At 38.5% G+C, this 19,715-nt stretch overlaps 1 protein-coding gene across 8 annotated transcripts in view; it reads left to right on the top strand.

Annotated features, from left to right (window-relative positions):
• The window catches only part of atg13 (ATG13 autophagy related 13 homolog (S. cerevisiae)), an 87,966-nt gene that overhangs the window by 12,523 nt on the left and 55,728 nt on the right, over positions 1 to 19,715 (top strand). For 7 of the 8 annotated variants that reach the window (XM_048606909.1, XM_048606912.1, XM_048606911.1 and 4 more), the window contains exons 3-7: positions 755 to 835; positions 1,195 to 1,314; positions 11,703 to 11,749; positions 12,049 to 12,189; positions 16,622 to 16,662. In XM_048606909.1, coding sequence (XP_048462866.1) covers positions 755 to 835; positions 1,195 to 1,314; positions 11,703 to 11,749; positions 12,049 to 12,189; positions 16,622 to 16,662 — 430 coding nt within the window. The remainder of the gene's footprint in view (positions 1 to 754; positions 836 to 1,194; positions 1,315 to 11,702; positions 11,750 to 12,048; positions 12,190 to 16,621; positions 16,663 to 19,715) is intronic. The other variant, XM_048606910.1, reaches the window with a different exon arrangement.

Genomic DNA, 19,715 nt, shown 5'->3' with positions numbered 1-19,715 from the left:
AACGTCTACTTTCATCACATGGTATTTTTCAACACTGTCAAATAATATATCCTGAAAATGCTTGTGGCATGATCAACTGCTTTTCAAAAGATAGATTCTCCTGTCGTTTTGATAGATGAGTGATCAGCAAAAGAGGGGAAAAGAACAAAAAACAAGGAAACAACTGTCAAGCCTCCTGCTTTTAGTCCATTTAGCATCAAAACCAATATTTTTATTAGCTCCTTTCTTGACTTTGAGATTTCAAACAACTGAACTAATGTTCCAAACATATTCACTGTCACAGTGGATAACCAGCGCTATAATTAATGCTGAGAGAATTTAAAACGCAACGATTTTTGGATAATCATGAAAATACAGTGTAGAAACATTGTGGTAGTGTGTGACTACATGAGTACTGTTTAACATGATTTTTTTTTAATTACCTGTTACTGGGTGATCTTAATGGGGGAACTTTTAAATTGAAACCTGTAGCTATTGGATTGATTTAAGACTTGTTTGGTTTTAAATTATTGTGTTCCATTAAGTTTTTTGTACGGAGGGAAAGTGAGGATGAAATACATTTAATTTAATTATTTTCCCATTTCTTTTTTCCTCACTGAACTTCAGGAGTCAGAATTTTAAATTACTTTGCTTCTGGATTATAAATTATATCTTAAGTATAATGTAAACCCATTGTTCCTAATACTGGAGTTTAAAAAAATTAATGTATTCTGATGATACCTGTGTGCCAGTAAAATCATTGAATATTTTGCAGACTGTCCAGGTAATTGTGCAAGCACGGCTTGGAGAAAAGATATGTACCCGTTCGTCCTCTTCTCCTACAGGCTCAGACTGGGTAAGAAAACTAGTCTGCCTTGCTTCCGAGCTTTTCCCCCTTACTCTTCTATGCTGTCCTTCGTAACCTTGTACAAATACTTTACATGTAAGTCTAGGCTGAAAGTTTTGGTAAACTGTTGACCTATTGAGGAGGAATGGTCATTCATTCAAGCCTGCCTTGTGTTCTTACCTATCATCTGTACTTTTACTTCCCTGCAGATAATCAGGGTCAGAGACCTTGATTTTTTTTTCTCTCACACACCCACAACTACATCAATATATCTAGTTCAGGGTACATTACTGCCTAAGTTTTTATTTCTAATTATTGTGTATATAACTTCTGATTTTTAGATAAACTCATTCTTGCATCTGTTACAGTTTAACCTTGCAATAAAGGACATACCAGAAGTCACCCATGAGGCTAAAAAGGCACTGGCAGGCCAACTTCCTGGAATTGGACGGTCAATGTGTGTGGAAATCTCTCTCAAAACATCTGAGGTATAGCTCTGAATTTAACTAAGTGAATTGTCAATATTTGTATTCCATTCATCTTTTTCCAAGCTTTCTTCCATAACTCTTGAACTATCAATATTTCCTGAGTATCAGCACTGAGCTGCAATTTCGTTGTCTCACAATTCCAGTTATTCAACAAATGAAGGATAGTTGTGTTCCATTTTGGCAAACAGTTGAGACTTGACTCTAATGGTTGCTGTAATTCCTAAAGCTTTCCACAGAATAAATTTTGACTGGCTTCCTTGCAGTTTTGCTGTCAGCAGGTGTAACTATCAGATTTATTTCTGTTCTCTTAAAGTTGTTGATTTGTGAAATCCAATTCCATACGCACCGACAATTTCCACATTTGTAATCACCACGCAGCCAATCTTCTATATTAGGACTGCATTAAATCTCTCTAACAGCACTGCAATGTATGATTTGTTTCGTAATCCTAGTTCTATCATGAGTAGAACACTTAAGTATCTTATTGAAATGAGCTTTATGGTTTCACACGGTAGCTCACTAATAATTCTCGAGAAACCATTTGCCTATGCCCTGTCCTTTAAAATTTGACATTGGAATGCTTTTAGTAAGATTACTGCTACAAAATAATCAGTTGGATCCAGGTTATCAAACCTGCTTCCCTCAGGCCATATTTGATTTCCAAGTCTTGGTAATCCTGCCATTTTGACACAGGCACATCTGTCCTGTTTTAAACACGCTACTTATTTTCTCAGTGTTTTTCATTTTAATTTTTGGATAATGGTGTTATATACCTGTATTCACACTTAGCAGATACATTGTTCTTTTATCCATCAGTTCAAAGTTGTCTTGATACCATTTCTTCTTTACCTCTCACTCAGATTATCATTATGTCACCTTATCATCCTCAAACTTGTGACATTGATTCTCAACCGTGTGTTGTTTCATTTTGGCCTCTAGCTTAGATCTTGCAGCTGGTATGTGTGTTCTTTGTCCTGTTCCTTTACAGCAAATGAGGTTAATGTTAATTTTCTGCTAAGGCTTCTTAGTGTCCTGTTCTAAATTTGATGCTACTGCCTATTTAGTTTAACAATTTAAAAGTGTAAATTGTGTGTTGCTCTTCAGTAATGCTGTAGTATACAAGTGTTGTATTTCTGAATTATTTATCTCTGAATATTTTCATTTTGGTTCAAGGTCAAAGACCACTTTTATAAATTAGTCTCCTTTGTCTGAGTTAGAATATGCCTTTACCTGGCCAACATCCAGATAATAACAAGCCCAGAAATCAAACAAAACCCACACCATCTATTTCAAGTGTCTCTGATAATTGCAATTTTGGTTTGTGATTTTTGGAATCTATTAACTAAGATTTATGCGATATGCCAGCAAGTGGATGTATAAAGCATTAGGTAGTTAAGTTTAAATTGCAAGACCAAATAGATTTGCAGGAATTCCTCCTACAGTGTTTAGAAAAAAAAATGCAGTCATACATGTACTGTGTTGTAAGGTGTGTGTTTTATGTATATTTTAATATCATTTATTTTAGATTTTGAACGAATGGCACGTGGGTTTTCTATGTTAACACAGTGTGGAGCTGGAGGAACAGAGCAGGTCAGGCAGCATCAGAGGAGCAGGAAAGCTGACGTTTTGGGTCGGGACCCTTCTTCAGAAAAAAGGATTCCGAAAAAGAAAAGGGACCCTTTTCTGAAGAAGGGTCCCAACCCAAAATGTCAGCTTTCCTGCTTCTCTGCTGCCTGACCTGCGACGTTCCTCCAGCTCCACACTGTTATCTCTGACTCCAGCATCAGCAGTTCTTACTATGTCTGGGATTTCTGTGTCTGGTGTATAATGATTAACTGTAGCAATGGTAATTTTATTTCAAAATACAGCATTGGAGACGGACTTTCTGGAGAGTAATGGAGTTTTGTTTACCTTTTGGAGGGTTTACAAGCGGAGTAAATTGTGTAGTTCATTAGGCTTTCAGATTGAAGACTCTGAAAAAGTGTTTTTTTGGGCTTAGGGGAAATAACCATAGCTTGAAGGAAAAAAAATACTTTCTGGTTAAGGTTGAGGCTGTTTGCAGAAGTCTAGGCTGAAGTTGAATGTGTAAAACAGTTGCTCCTAAGGAAGAGAGGTAGTTTAGGGCTGCTACAAAAGAGGTACCTCAGTCTAAGACTTCTCAAGACATAGCATTGAGACCACAGTTAACTTGAGCAGTGTCGATTTGAAAGAGAAGGAAATTCTGAAGTAGGAGTACTGTAAAAGAGTGTTGAGGTTAATGTGATTGATGGTATTTCATCATGTGTTTTGAAGTCTTCAAATTTATCTTGTGTAAATAGTTTGCTTTATTCTGTTTTATCTTTATTTCATGTGGATAATAAACTTCTGTTTTATTTTTAAACCCATCTCTATGACATTGAGTGTTTGAGTGTCAATGAACGACCACTTCATTAAAACCAAAAAACAAAGCATTATCTATCAAGCCAGATTTCTCTCTCTCACTACTGATTTGTTCAGTAATAATTTCAGTTGCAACCATAACAGCATAAAAACTTTTAATATGAAGAATCCTTTGTAATAACTTTGCATGGAGGCTTGACCTAACTTTGCAAAGAGCTTTTGCTTGCCTATCTTTATCTCTGATGGTATTGGAAGACTTGCTGAATTGTTGCAGGTCAGACTCATGTATGCTTTCAAGGTGTTTAAAAGGTTCATAGGAATGATGAGAATTGAACATATAATTCAAACTATTATTGTACAATTTAAATGCTTCTAAGATAAGCTTCGAAAGAAATTTTTTGTTAATTTGATTTGATTTGTCCCTTTCTGAGAAAAACATAATTGGTCTTAACAGGAGGAAATCTAGAAGGCATTACCTCATCAAGAACACCCATGCGATATTGCTGGAAGAGTTCAGTTACAAATTAGTAACAGTGCTTTGGAAACAATGAACAAACTCTTTACATGCCAGTGCCTTTGAAATTACCTTTCACATACTAAATTATAACAACTATTTTCTGAAACCTGAAAGACAGTTGACACTAATTAACTTTTAAACTAAGTTTCCTATACAAAGTTAAAATACATGAAATCACTGTCTAGATTTCTGAAGTGCTAAGTTGGATGTGTAGGATTTCGGGAATCCCTGAGGGCATGAAAGGTGCTTTATGGATAGCATTTATGTTAGAAACTTTATGGTGATTACTACCAATGATCCTCTCCCAGTATTGAATCTATTCTTGAGAAACCAAAGAACAAAGGACAGGCATCTACTCTAGGGCTTCAGTGGCCACTGTTAAAGGGACTTAATAGTGCCAACACTGAACTCTGGGGACATAGATGTTAGGTTGGAGCAGAACCAAGGGAAGTAGTCCTGACTACTCCCCCTGTTGTAGGCACAATGTCTACAGCAGTACAAAGAGAATAGATTGCTGTGGAATTTTCATAAAAATAACATTAGTTCCACTCTGACAATCTTATAGGACAGACACAGCATCCAAAAACTGCGCCCATCATGTGATGTTGGCCATGAACATGGACAGAATTTTGTACCACTACAATTTGAATTGATTTGTTCTTTGCTCCTTAATTCACATTAGCTAATTCAGTTTGATTTTACCCAGAGTGTGATGAGAATCTGGAACTCCCTGCTTGAAAGGGTTTTCGAGCCAGAAACCCTCATAACATTTTGAAAAAGTATTTAGATGTGCCCTTGCGATGCTAGGGGATACAAGGCTATGAACCAAGTGCTGTAAAATGGGATTAGAATAGTTAGGTGGTTGCTTTTGATCGGCACAGAATCAATGGGCCAAAGGACCTTTTTCTGATCTGTAGGACTCCAGAATGGAGTATGGAAGAAAATACCAAGAACAATAGCTACCATGCCCTAGAATAAAGTGGTAATGTGAAATTTATTACATGTTGTCAGCATACAGATACAAAACCACATGGAACAAAGGTACAGTATATTATGCCAGCATATCCAGTTGAGTGGCAGTGGGCACTCCAGCTAACAGAAGGAGCAGGGATCTTGCAAGCCCCTCTCCTCAACTGTAATTGAGCTCAGCAGGTTGTTTCATTCATACACAGGACTTGAGCAGTGCTGGCAAGGCTGTCAGTTGTCCATCTCCTAGTGCTGTTGAACCATTGCAGTTATAGAGTCATAGGATCGTACAACACAGAAACAAGCCCTTCAGTTTAACTCGTCCATGCCAACTAAGTTTCCCAAACTAAACTAGTCCCACTTGCCTGCATTTGGCCCATATCTGTCTAAACCTTTCCTATTCACATACCTGCCCAAAGGTCTTTTAAATGTTGTGTGTGTATCTGTATCTACCTCTTCCTCGGGCAGTTCATTCCACATAGAAACCACCCTCTGTGTGGAAAAAGTTGCCCCTGAGGTCCCTTTTAAATCTTTCTCCTGTCACCTTAAAAACATGTCCTGTAGTTTGGAACTCCCCTACCCGAAGGAAAAGACTTTTGCTATTGACCTTAGCTATGCCCCTTTATGATTTTATAAACTGCTCTAAGGTTTATAACCCCTCAATCTCCCACGCTGCAGTGAGAAAAATCCAAGCCTATTGAACCTGTCCTTTTAACTTAAACCCTGCAATATCCTTGTAAATCTTGTCTGTACCCTGCAATTTAATGATATCCTTCCTACAGCAGGACAACCAGAACTGTACACAGTACTCCAAAAGTGGCCTCATCAATGTCCTGCACAACCTCAATGTGGCATCCCAACTCCTGTACTCAACGGTCTGAGCATGCCAAACGCCGCCTTAACCACCCTGTCCACCTGTCATACAGCTGTCAAAGAACTATGTGCCTGAACCCCTAAGTCTCTCTGTTCGACCACACTACCCAGGGCCCTACCATCAACTTTATATGTCCTGCCCTTGTTCACCTTAGCAAAATGCAACACCTCGCATTTATCCAAATTAAACTGAATCTGGCACCTCTCAGCCCATTCGCCCAATTGTTCAAGATCCCTTTGTAATCTTATTTTGGTATCATCCACAAACATATTAACCGTGCTTCTTAAATTCTTATCCATTTGTTTATATGAATGACGAACTAAAGTGGACCCAGTGCTGAACCCTGCGGAGCACCATCAGTCACAGCTCTCCAGTCTGAAAAACAACCCTCTACTGCCACCTTCTGTCTTCAGTCATCAAGCCAATTTTGTTTTGAATTGGCAGGCTCTCTCTAACTTTATTAAACAGTCTATCATGCAGAACCTAGTCAAAGGCTTTACTAAAGTCCGTGTAGATAACGTCTACCATTCTGCCCTGTCTTTTTGGTCACATCCTCAAAAAAAACCTCAATCAAGTTTGTGAGACATGATTTCCCATGCACAAAGCCATACTAACTATCCCTAAATCAGTCCTGTCTCTCCAAATGTGTGTAAATCCTATCTCTGAGAATCCCCTCCAACAACTAACCTATCACTGATGTCAGACTCACCAGTCTACAGTTTGCAGGTTTCTCCTTACAGCCTTCCTTAAAGGTGCAATATTAATTACCCTAGAGCCCTCTGGCACCTCCGCTGTGGCTATAGATGATAGAAATATCTCTGCTGGGGCCCCACAATTTCTTCCCTAGCTTCCCACAAAGTCCTGGGATACACTTGATCAGATCTCGGAGATTTATCCACCTGTATGTTTTTTTTTAAGACTGCCAGCACCTCCTATTCTGTAATGTGGATTGTTTTCAAGACATCACTATTTATTTCCCCAAGTACCTTATCCTCCATGTCTTTCTCCACCGTAAATACTGACTCAAAATATTCGTATCGTATCTGTCCCATGTTCTGTGGTTCCATATATACACAGCCTTATTGATCTTTAAGGGGCCCTATTCTCTCCCTAGTTGCTCTTTTTGCTCTTAATATACTTGTCGAATCTCTTTGGATTATCCTTAGCCTTGTCAGATAAGGTTAAGGATATCTCATAGCCCATTTATAGCCTCCTGATTTCCATTTTAAGAATGCCCCTACGCCCCTTATATTAATTCACTTGATCCCAGTTGTTTATACCTGGCATATGCTTCGTTGTTATTCTTGATCAGAGCCTCAGTGTCTTTATTCATTGTTCGCTACTCCTACCAGCCTTAACGTTCACTCTAACGATAACATACTGCCTCTGAACCCTCGTTTTCTCACTTCTAAAAGTCTTCCACTTATCAGTCATCACTTTACCTGCAAACAATCTACTTAAATCAACTTCTGAAAATTCCCATCTCATGCCATTTAGAATTGACCTCCAGTAAGAACTTTCACTTTTATACAAAGCCCTATCCTTTTACTTAGCTATTTTAAAATTTATAGAATTATGATCACTGGTCCCAAAGTGCTCACCAACTAGCACATCAGTCACTTACCCTAACTTAGTTCCTAAGAGATGGTCAAGTTTTGCTCCTTCTCTGGTAGATATATCTACATTTTGATGGAGAAAATTTTGAACACATTTAACAAATTCTTCCCCATCCAAGCCCTGAGTACTATGGCATTCCCATTCTATGTTTGTAAAGTTAAAATCCCTCACTATTACAACATTGTTATTCTTACACATATCTGAGATCTCTCTTCATAGTTGCTCCTCAATTTCCCACTATTTTGGTGCCTATAGTAAATTTGTTCTTGTGGTGAAGGTATACCCATAGCACTGCTAAGTAGGAAGTTCCAAGATTTTGACCCAGTGGCAATGAAGGGATAGTGACATATTTCAAAGATAGGATGAGGTAAACTTAGAGGTCATGGAGTTCTCTCATATTGCTTTTGTCTTTTTGAGTTACTAGTGGTCATGGTTTATGAGTCAGTGTTGTAAAATCTTTGATCAGCTGCTGTGGTGCATCTTGGATTAGATGACATATAAAACACTCAGTGGTGGAGAGATGGAAGATTTAAGATGGTGGATGGCACCTGAATGATGTTAAGTTTCTTGAGTGCTTTTGGAACTGTAGTTATCCAGCCAAGTGGAGAGTGCTCCATCACACTCCTGACTCGTGTCTTGTATTTCGTAGAAGAGCTTTCAGGGAAAAGGGTGCAGAATTCACATACTCTGACCTGCTCTTGTTGAAGTATTTATGTGACTTGTTCAGTTAACTTTCTGATCGGTGGTGACCCCCAATATGTTGTTTGGCTATTCAAAGATAGTGTTGAAAGGGGAGGTCGAGATCTCTCTTATTGGAAATGGTCATTCGCTGACATTTGTGTGGCATGAATGTTACTTGATCACTTAGTCCAAGTGTGAATGTGATTTGGATGTTGCTGTAAGTAACATGGACTATATCATTAACTGAAGAGAAGCAAATGGAATTAGAAATGATGTTGCAATTCCAACTTTGGAAGAAAAGTCATTGCTGAAGGCTGCTGGGCCTTGGACACTATCTTGAGAAACTCATGCAGTTATGAGCTGATTCTTTTATGCTTACTGGAAATCAAAGGTTATTGTGCATGGTATGATACCAAGGCAGTAGAGAACAGAGAAGGGTACAGGATGACTTGCTAGGTGTATTTAAAATCTCAACAGGATAACAGAACAGCTGGAAACAATAAATTTCCTGTATTTAATGAGTTTAGATTGAGGAGAGATAGTTACGAGAATTAAGACAGTGAACAGTAGAAAGCTGTTTCTATGTAGAATGCATTACTGGAGGTTATGTCTGCAGCAATATCTATATAGGCATATGTTGTCAAAGTGCATAAACTTTGCATCTGGAATGATCAGTATCCAATTTGGAACAATTAACAGGAACAGGAGCCGGCTCCGTGAACATCCCTTTCATTAGTGACAATAAAGGCCTGCAAGTATGTGCAAAAGATACAGCTGAAGTGTTTGCACCCATCTTCAGCCAGAAATGCTGAATGAATAATTCATCTCTGCTCTCTCCTGTTGTTTTTCCTCCTTTTCCACCTCTTCACTGAAGCCAACCTTAAGCAAATGACACAGGTAATGGCATAATGCTAATGTCACTAGGCTGGTAATGCAGTGGCCTAGGCTAATTCTTTGTGGACGCTTATTTAAATCCCACCATGGCAACTAGTCAACTTTGAATTCAATTAATAACTCTGAAATATAGTCAGTTCTGCTATAATGCAATACTGGCATTCCTGCACAACATTGTATTATAGAAAACTGTGCTATTAGAAATAACGGGGCCTATGGGTAAGTGGGGTTGGGGCAGATCACCAAAAACTATCACTCAAAATCGCTCAAAAATCACCCAAAAGCCTAACACACAGGATAGCACAGTTTGAAAAGATATTTAATTCATATCTAATAACAAAATAAAAGTAAATTCGACACCTTACCTTGAAAAAAATTGTCAAGATGACTTAATGGGGGAGGAGATTTTGAGGTTGCTCTGTTGTTAATGCAGTGGCTGAGGGTCATCATCATCACCTTCAGGTGCAGTTGTGGTTGCAGGGTTAGAGCAAAAAAGTAGTTAATCCAGAAGTTGGATGGCTGTGGTTTGTTGTCTTCTGACTGTTTCTCGAGGGTTGGCTTGAAAAAAAATCCAGTTTTTGTTGTTTTGCTCTTTTTCTTCTTTCATTAAAAGCTGTTCATAGAGTGTCGAATAAGATCTTATTCCATGAATCGCTACCCTGCTTTTTCGTTTGATCGCTTTGCCATTTGATCTTCTATCCACACACTTAGAAGCCGCTCCATCTCCTCAAGTTCCTTTGTCCATGACCTCTCAGATTTGCTAGCACTCGGACTTGATCCAGCAGTATAGCTTGCTTTAATCTTTTCTGCATTGTGTTTAATGGTGTGCGAGGTAGACTCCTTTATTCCTGTTACACAAACTATATCACATGTTCTCTCATTACATTCAAAACACTTTATAACATCTACCTTCTCTTCGAGTGTTATAGTCTTCCTTTTATGTTCACCACCTGCAACTTTGTCACCAGGACGCTTCTTGCTAACATCCGTGTCACATGGTCCTCACGTTTTTGTGGGTAACACAGCAGAATTTGTGAAGAAAAACCTAAAATCACAGAGTACTGTACCTCTGTCAGAAAGTGCTTCACTTTGTGACAAAGTCTGCAGAATGATCACGTGATGCCAGTGTGGAGACTCTTTCAGCACTAACGTTGCACATATTCGGGACAAAGCCCACGGAATGATCATGTGATGTTGATGCGTACTCCTCTGCGCACTGAATTGCGTTATAGCCAACACAATGTTGCATTTTAGAAATAGCTTTCTCCTATTCGTCAGTTGCATTATAACCAATTCACGTTGCTGGAACACGCATTATAGCAGAACCGACTGTACAAAGTTTGTCCCAGAAATGGTGATCATGACAACTATCTTCAAATTATGGTTTTAAAAAAATCCATCTAGTTTATTAATATCCTTTTAAAAAGAAAACTTATGGCCAAACATGACACCAGACCCTCAGCAATGTGGGTGAATCTTAACTGCCCTCTGAAAGCCATACAGTTCAAGAGCAATTAGAGATGCATAACATGTGCTGCCCTTATCTTCAGTGCCTACAGCCTGTGAAAGAACAAATAAAACACACAAGGTGGTTCTGGATGTCCCAGGCCAATCTTTGCTGCTCCAGGTCATTGTTATAGGTGTTCCTTAGGGAATCATCCTCAGCTGAACCAACTTCAGGTACCACTGCAACCTCTAAGTTTCATACGTGTTCTCATTCCTTCAGGGGCAGTGTCCTAGAGCTCCCTACTTTCCATCATGGAAATGTTATTCGGACAAGTGCAGCAAAAGTTTTCAGGATCATCAATAATGTCCAAGAGATGCTAGGAGTGGATACTAAATGCAGTTTTATTATTATCACCTGCATGCAAGGGAAGTTTTTAAAAATTATAATAGAACAACTCCTTTGGCCAATAGAGGATCTCCAACTAACTTGATTAACTTAGTGTAATTTCTTTCTAAGTCTGCTACTGCTTGCTCAAACATTGCTCTATAAATCAACTGAAAAGGACAAGCCTGGGCTGTAATTACCAGACAGCAATAATTACTATAGATCATAATTACAGTAAAGTATAAATAATTATGGGTATGATGTCTTTACATAAAATCCAAAAGCTGTTCAGTGTTTCTTTTTAGTCCCTGTACCACATCAGCTTTGAGATTTTGGCAACAAATATTGACATCTTTGACATTCAACAGCCTGCTATAAAACATGTGTTTACTTTTGAGCTGTTTCTGTCTGTATTTCCTTCTTCCTTTTTTTTATAGCACTGCTTCAAACCTACCTCTCTATCCAAGCTTCTGGTTGTCTCTAAAATCATTCTGGCATGTATCAAATTTTGTTTTGTTGCACTCCTATAAAGTCACTTGAGACAAGTTACTAAATTAAAGGTGTTATATGAAGGCATGTTGTCCTTCTAGAATCTGTCACTTCTAACATTTTTGTATATTTTGTGTCAGGGAGATTCAATGGAACTGGAAACATGGTGTTTGGAAATGAATGAAAAGTAAGTTTGCTCTTTTTCAAATTAGTTTCACTTAAGTAACTTCCACTTAAACCACAGAAAAGAGAAGAGCAAGCTGTTTTACATGAAATGCATTAAAGATCCATAATATCCTGGTATAAATCATGCAAGTTACTCATTTAAGGTGGATATATGGTGCTTCCCACACTTAACTTAGAATCTGGCAATCAAATGCCTAACCATTTGATTTAAATATGTTACTACGAGTAGCAAAGACAACAAACAAATCCTCCATGTTGGGTTGACTTGTTATTTCAAAGTTTCCTTTTGTGTTTCTTCAGATGCGATAAAGAAATTAAGGTTTCCTACACTGTCTACAACAGACTGTCTTTGCTACTGAAGTCACTTCTTGCAATCACAAGAGTGACACCTGCATATAAACTATCCAGAAAGCAGGGACATGACTATGTGATCCTATACAGGTAAAAAAAAAATCTCACTTGTAGTATCCTACGTCCTCCAATGTGCTTGTAGTTTTTAGTACATTTCACTTTTCACTTTTAAAAAAACAGGTGTAGAAAGGCTTACTTTCTTCAAAGTACTTTCTACAGAGTTGGATGTCTCCGATAAGACTGGCATTTACTGCCTTTCCTGTCATGTGAAAGGTTTGCTGGGCCATTTTAAGAAAACAACTTTGCTTAGGAAACATTATATGTCAAGCTAAGTAAGGATGGTATGGTTCCTTCTCTGAAACGACATCCAGAGCCTAGAACTAAAGTATAGTTAGAGCACAGAAAGAAGCCATTGAGCCTATCCTGTCTGTGCCAGTTGGATAAACGAGCTGTTCCTTCTACTTCCACTTTGTTACATATGGCCCATACGCTTGCAAGTTACAGCCCTTCATGTGCAGTTTCAGTTTCCTTTTAAATGAGCTGAGGATTTCCACCTCCAGACTGGGCACCAACTCCAGACACACACAATCCAATGAGTGAAAAAAGTTTCCCTTATGCATAATGGGCTGAATGGCCTCCTCCTGCTTTTCGCTATTTTCTAATCAACCTGCCCAGATACATTATTGCACACCCCTAGAACAGGTGGGACTTGAACCCAGGTCTCCTGGCTCAGAGGTAGGAACTCTACCACTGCACCCCTTCTGCTTCCATTTCCTATCTTCAATCAATTCAGAATCTTATTTAAAGTTAGTAAGTTTGCAGATGATATGAAAATTGGTTGTATAGTCGACAGTAAAGAAGGTTACCTAAGATTACAAAAGGGATCTTGATCAATTGGGACAATGGGCTGAGGAGGGGCAGGTGGAGCTTAATTTGGATAAATGCGAGGTATTGCACTTTGTTAAAACAAACAGGCAGGAGCTATACAGTTGATGGTTTGGCCCTGGGTAATACTGTCGAACAGAGAGACCTAGCGGTTCAGATACGTAGTTCTTTGAAAGTTGCATCGCTGGTTGATGGTGTTGAAGAAGGCGTTTAGCAGGTTTGCCTTCATTGCTCAGACCATTGAGAATAGGATCTAGGATGTCACATTGAGGTTGTACAGGACATTGGTGAGGCCACGTTTGGAATACTGAGTACAGTTCTGGTCACCCTGCTACAGGAAGTAAAATATTAAATTTGAGAGGGTTCGCAAAAGGTTTACAAGGAATTTGGAGGGTTTGAGTTATAAGGAGAGTTTGAATAGGCTGGGACTTCTTTCATTGGAGCATAGGAGGTTGAGGAGTGACCTTATAGAGGTTTATAAAATCGTGAGGGGCATAGATATGGTGATTAGCAAAGGACTTTTCCCTAGGGTGGGGGAATTCAAAACTAAAAGACATGTATTTTTAAGGTGAGAGGAGAAAGATTTAAAGGGGTCTGAGGGGCAACTGTTTCACACAGGGTGGTTCATATGTAGAATGAACTGACAGAGGAAGTGGTAGGTGCAGGTATAGTTACAACATTTAAAAGACACTTGGGTAGGTATATGAATATGAAAAGTTTAAAGGGATATGGCAGAGGCAGGTAGGATTAGTTGAGTTTGGGAAACTTGGACAGCATGGATGAGTTGGACCAAAGGGTCTATTTGAGTGCTGTATGACTCTATGTTCCCTCTAATCCTACCAATTACTTTGAATCTATTATTCCCAGTAATTGACTGCTGTGCCAGGAGAAACAGGTCTTCTACTTTAACCAAACCCTTCATTATTTTGCACACCTCAATTAAATCAACAGTCAACCTCCTCTGTTCTAAGGAAAACCAACTCACCTTTCTAATTGTTCCTGATAGTTGCAAAGTTGTCTCATAGCTATGGAACCATTTAAATATTTACTACAATCCTACTGCTTCTCGCTCTCTTTTTTTTTTCTATAACACGAGCTTTTTTCCCCAAATTTAACTGAAATCTTCTCAACTTCTCAAACTGCTGCAGTGGAATTTGAACTGTTCTTCTGTGCTTGATCGTTCTAGGCTTCTAATCACTGGTTAAATAACATAACCATTTTCCTTCTGTACCTAAGTTTTTAATTATTTCTTTTCAATTCGTCCAAATACTGGGATAACACAATACGCTTTTAGTCACAGTACTGAATGTTTTGTGATTTTTTTCTTTCGTAAATATAAATCTACTTAAAATCTAATATGATTGGATACATTGAAAGACTGTCTAAACTGTTTCAACCCAACACAAAAAATGAGACAGCTATCTTTTAACATTAAACTTACTGGAAGCTATGTAAAATCGGTTTGGGCATTCTGTGTACCACTGCACTTTACAGGAGCTTAAGTCCACAGCAGAAAATTACTTGGAATTTTGGTCCTAAATTCAGAATTTTTGTCAGTCCATAGGGATTGCTTGTTTTGGAATTAAATGGGAGGAAGTACTTTTCAAATGTGAAGTCCCCTTCAAGACCAGATGCAAAAGCAATTTGAAGTATCAAGACTCACTGGGGTAACACGCAGAATTCCCTCTGATTTTCTCACTGGTTGTTTGGGCTTCTGAGGCACATGTACACAGCAACTTCCAGAATAGGAAATCAGTGCTGCAATCTGCATGCCAACACTGCAGATGATTAGAGTAGCTGCAAGCACGACTTAGATGAAACATCAATAATGCACTGGAAACCAAGCCCCACTATTCCAGGAGTTGTCACAAATGTTAAAAATTTTAAAATATGTACATAAAGATTCCCCAATTTACCTGATTTTCAGACCCCGATTGATAGAAAGCAAAGACTAGATTTCGGTAATTAACAAGAATGACTTTCTTTTAACAAGTAATAAGACTACAGCTACAGATAAATAAGTTATAAGTTGTTGGCATGTAACACTGCTAATTAAAACTGTAATCTTGTCCTTTATGGACTTCTTACACACACAGATTAGCATCGGTAGATGAAAAAAAAATGCATGAACCGAGGAGAGAATTGGCAGTTTTGTAGTCTTTGACCATGATATCTGTTGCATTTATTCTTGCTGATCAGAAGATATCTTTTCTGCTTTCTTTTTCTGAATGTTTCCATTAGTTTTCAAGCGGCATAGATTGGCTACTTCACTTATAAAACAGCCTCTGACTTTGCAATTAAAGTCACAGTTTTCAGCAACTGCTGAAAGAAAGATAAACTGGTTTTCTTCAAGTTTAAGGTGGAATTTGACTGCAGAGAAGAGCAAGACAGCTCCTGAGCTGGTAGAGATCTGATGACTTCTCTCTGCACCTTGCTGCCAGCCCCAAGATGTTCAGTTAACGAACCAATCACACAGTTGTTGGCAGGCAAAAGGCCCTTGATATCGATAACTAACTAGTCATTAGTCCATAGACCAATTAACTTATTGCTGACCAAACTTCCACTTGTTTTCAGCTCCTCAGTGCCAGCTTGTATGCAAACGCTCCTGTAACCCACTGCAATACAAACCGATTTCTTGCTTTCAAACCATGCAACTATCCTCGAAAAACACTGATTTTAAAAGCAGTTGTTTATCATTTCAGTCAATTTTAAAAAGCACAAAAATAAAAAGGCATGGCCTTTACAGAAGGAAGAAACTAAAAAGTTACTTAGAAATCTGTAATTGCTTACAGAATTTGTACAGAATTCTTCATGGAATATGACAGCCAGTGTTCAATGGATTTTAATAATGGCTTAAGAGCAGAAAAAGCAAAACGTAGTTGTTTACTTCTCAGACTGGAAGATAGTGAACAGTACTGTACTCAAAGGGTCGGTGCTATGATCACTGCTTTTTTTTTTTTAATTTTTGCTATGTATAAATGATTTAGTTATTGGAATACCAAATGAAATTTCAAAATTTGCCAGTGATGTCAAACTTGCAAGAGTGACAGTTAATGAGAATGATAAGATTCGTCAGTAGTTTGATAGGCTAGCAGAATGGACAGATGGAATTTAAGTTAGAAAGAGATGATGTATTTTGGAAGATTGAATAGAAAGAAGTAATTTAGTTTGAAATGGTTTGCAGGAACATAGAGACCTGGAGTTACATGAGTATTTATCATTGAAGGTAACAGAACGTTTTGAGTGTTAAGCAAAACATACAGAGACACTGTATAAAATTTCATATCAATTATGAAAACCTGGATGACTTGTTAAGGCCCGAAACATCAGCCTTCCTGCTCCTATGATGCTGCTTGGCCTGCTGTGTTCATCCAGCTCTACGACTTGTTAAATGATGTTTCTTTAAGTGGCCAAGTGAAGCCATCATCTGAGGGAGCCTTTCCATCATTGTTCTTGTAGGCTGCTTTTACTGATTTGCAATAATGGACTATTGTCTATTGGAGTTTTAAAGATTGTTTTGTTTTTTGCAAAGTATTTCTTCCATTTCTTCCAACTTCTCAATTTTCATGATCATGACAACTTGTATTGTATTTAACCTACTTAAGTACTTATTTGTGTTTTGTGTTCAAATTTCCAGGATTTATTTTGGAGAAGTACAACTGAATGGCCTGGGTGAAGGTGTGTTTCTCAAGTTTTGTATCAACCAATGATGGGATTTTTAAAAACTTGCTCTGCTGGATTTTCCCATTTGTCTTGACTAAGAAATTGCAAATGGGAGTTTGTTTTTCAGTCTATTGCTGCAGTTCTCTGATATATCCACTGTCCCACCTGGCATTCAGAGCTAACCAAACAGCCTACCTAATGCTATGTCCTCCACAATTACTGTCTTTGGTGGAGTGTTTAATGTTGAAAATGGAATGAAGGGAGCATTGGTCTTATTTCAAAATATACCAAGTTGCAGTACACTGATGTCACAATAGGATTTGAATTCTCAATCTTGCTGGTATAATGCTATTACCCCTCAGCGACCTTACCCATTCAAAGAGGAGTTTTGAGTAATGTGTCTTCTTTGTACCCTTCAAAATAGACCAGTCAGATTCAAAATTCCATGCGGCACCTTACCATCTCCAATTTTGCTTAGGTGACATAACGAGAACAGTCGTAATTGAGTCAAGTAGAGGAGAATCCCTAAAGGTACTTTCTTCTGGCCAGTAATACAGAAGCAACATTTGGCCGATGCTAGTAATGTGGAATAACATAAAAAAAAGTGCTGCAAATGCTCAGCAAATTGGGCAAAATCTGTTGAGAAAAATAATTGTTTCAGGCCAATAACCTTTCACCACCAGACCTGGAAAATGTTGGCTGTAAGCAAGTACAAAAGCAAGTGATGTTCATAGAACAAAATGCAAGATCTGTCGTAGGTTGGTTGGCAAGACCGATTAAATGGCTAAAGTGGTGATACTGCAGCACAGAGAAGGGGCAAGTAAAGAGATGAGAAAAGGAATGGCTCAGGTGAGGTGTGAGTAGCAAAATGCAAAACTTGATGGAAAGATCACATAAACATTTGTGTCATGCCACAAATCTTGAGGTCACACTTAAATATATCCTTAAACGCTTCCATTACCCAGATAGTGAAAATATTAAAATGCCTAAGTTTTGAAACACATGAAATGCTTTGAAATACAAAGGTCAACCATCCAAGCAACACATCCCACCCAATTTATTAGCAATGTTTCAGATGTAATTTGCGAATTGTGAGGTGCTGAAATGTCATAGAGCTGTACAGCTCATCCATGCCAACCGGATATCCCAATTAATCTCGTCCCTTTTGCCAGCAATTAGCCCATATCCCTCTAAACTGTTCCTATTCATGCAGCCATCCAGATGCCTTTTAAATGTTGCAATTGTACCAGCCTCCATCACTCCTGGCAGCTCATTGCATACACGCACCACCCTCTGTATGAAAAAGTTGCCCCAGGTCCCTTTTAAATTTTTCCCTTTTCACTTTAAACCTGTGCTGTCTAGTTTTGCACTCTGCTACCTTGGGGAAAAGACCTTGGCTATTCACCCTATCTGTGTCCTTCATGATTTTATAAACTTCCATAAGCTCACCCCTCAGCCGACAATGCTCCAGGGAAAATAGCCCAAGCCTATAGCTCTGTAGCTCAAACCCTTCAACCCTGGCAACATCCTTGAAAACTTTTTCTAAGCCCTTTCAAGTTTCACAACATCCTTCCTATAGCAGAGAGACCAGAATTGAAGACAGTATTCTAAAACTGGTCTAATCAATGTCCTGTACAGCTGCAACATGACGTCCTAAATCCTGTACTCAATGCACTGACCAATAAAGGCAAGAATAGCAAACACCACCTTCACTATCCTGTCTACCTGTAACTCTACTTTCAAGGAACTATGAATCTGCACTCCAAGGTCTTTGTCCAGCAACACTCCCCAGGACCTTACCTTTAAGTGTATAAGTCCTGCCCTGATTTACCTTTCCAAAGATATATTTAAATTTAAATATATACATACTTAAATTAAACTCCATCTGCACTCCTTTGCCCTATGGTCCATTGTGCTCTGAGATAACCTTCTTCGCTGTCCACTACGCCACCAATTTTGGTGTTATCTGCAAACTTACTAACTATACCTCCTAGGTTCACATCAAATCATTTATATACATGACGAAAAGCAGCGGACCCAGCACCGATCCTTGTGGCGCACTGCTGGTCACAGGCCTCCAGTCTGAAAAGCAACCCTCCACCACCACCGTCTTTGAGCCAGTTCTGTATCCAAATTGCTTGTTCTCCCTGTATTCCACATGATCTCACCTTGCTGACCAGTCTACCATGCGGAACCTTGTCAAATGCCTTACTGAAATCCATATAGATAAAGTCCACTACTTTGCTTTCATTAGTCCTTTTCGTTACTACTTCAAAAAACTCAATTAAGTTAGTGAGACACGATTTCCTACGCACAAAGCCTTGTTGACTATCCCTAATCAATCTTTGCCTTTCCAAATACGTATAAATCCTGTCCCTCAGGATCCCCTCCAACAACTTGCCAACAACAATGTGATAAATCAGTATATTTTAGTACATTTTATGCAGTCAAAGCTTCAGAAATTATTGAATGTTTACGAAACAAAATCAATTTCTTGCAACAACCAAGATTCCTTCGGAGAAAACACAATAATTGCTTCTGTCGCAAGAAAGCAACATGCATCATTGTTCATTCCCATACCATTGCATTATTCGACAAAAGCACATGGATACAACACATGTCCTTTACCACCTCCCTTCTCACTGTTCAAGGCCCCAAACACTCAATCAAGGTGAAATGGAGATTTTATTGTAATTTCAATATAGCATATTGTATTTGCTGCTCACGATGAGGCAGCCTCCTCTTTGACAAGACCAAATGCAGGCTGAATGACTTTGCAGAGCAACTCCAGTAATTCTGCAGGTCTAACCCTATGCTTCCAGTCCCCTGTAATTTTAATTATCCACTTTATTCCAACTCTGACTTTTCTTTGCTTAGCCTTCTAACTGTTCTAATGAAACTCGATGTAATCATGAGGAGCAGCATCTTGTCTTTCACTTCGGCCTTTTATATTTTCAATGTTTGACATTAAGTCCTGTAGTTTTAATTCCTACAGTCTACAGCTCAATTGTATTTCTTTTTCTCTAATTTTTTGTTGTAATACTTATTCTGCTTTTACCATTTACACA

Source organism: Rhincodon typus, chromosome 17 (genome assembly GCF_021869965.1).
Source record: "Rhincodon typus isolate 14 chromosome 17, sRhiTyp1.1, whole genome shotgun sequence".
Lineage (NCBI taxonomy): Eukaryota > Metazoa > Chordata > Chondrichthyes > Orectolobiformes > Rhincodontidae > Rhincodon > Rhincodon typus.
Note: the sequence above shows the minus strand (reverse complement) of the source record. Positions and strands in the feature narration are given on the sequence as shown.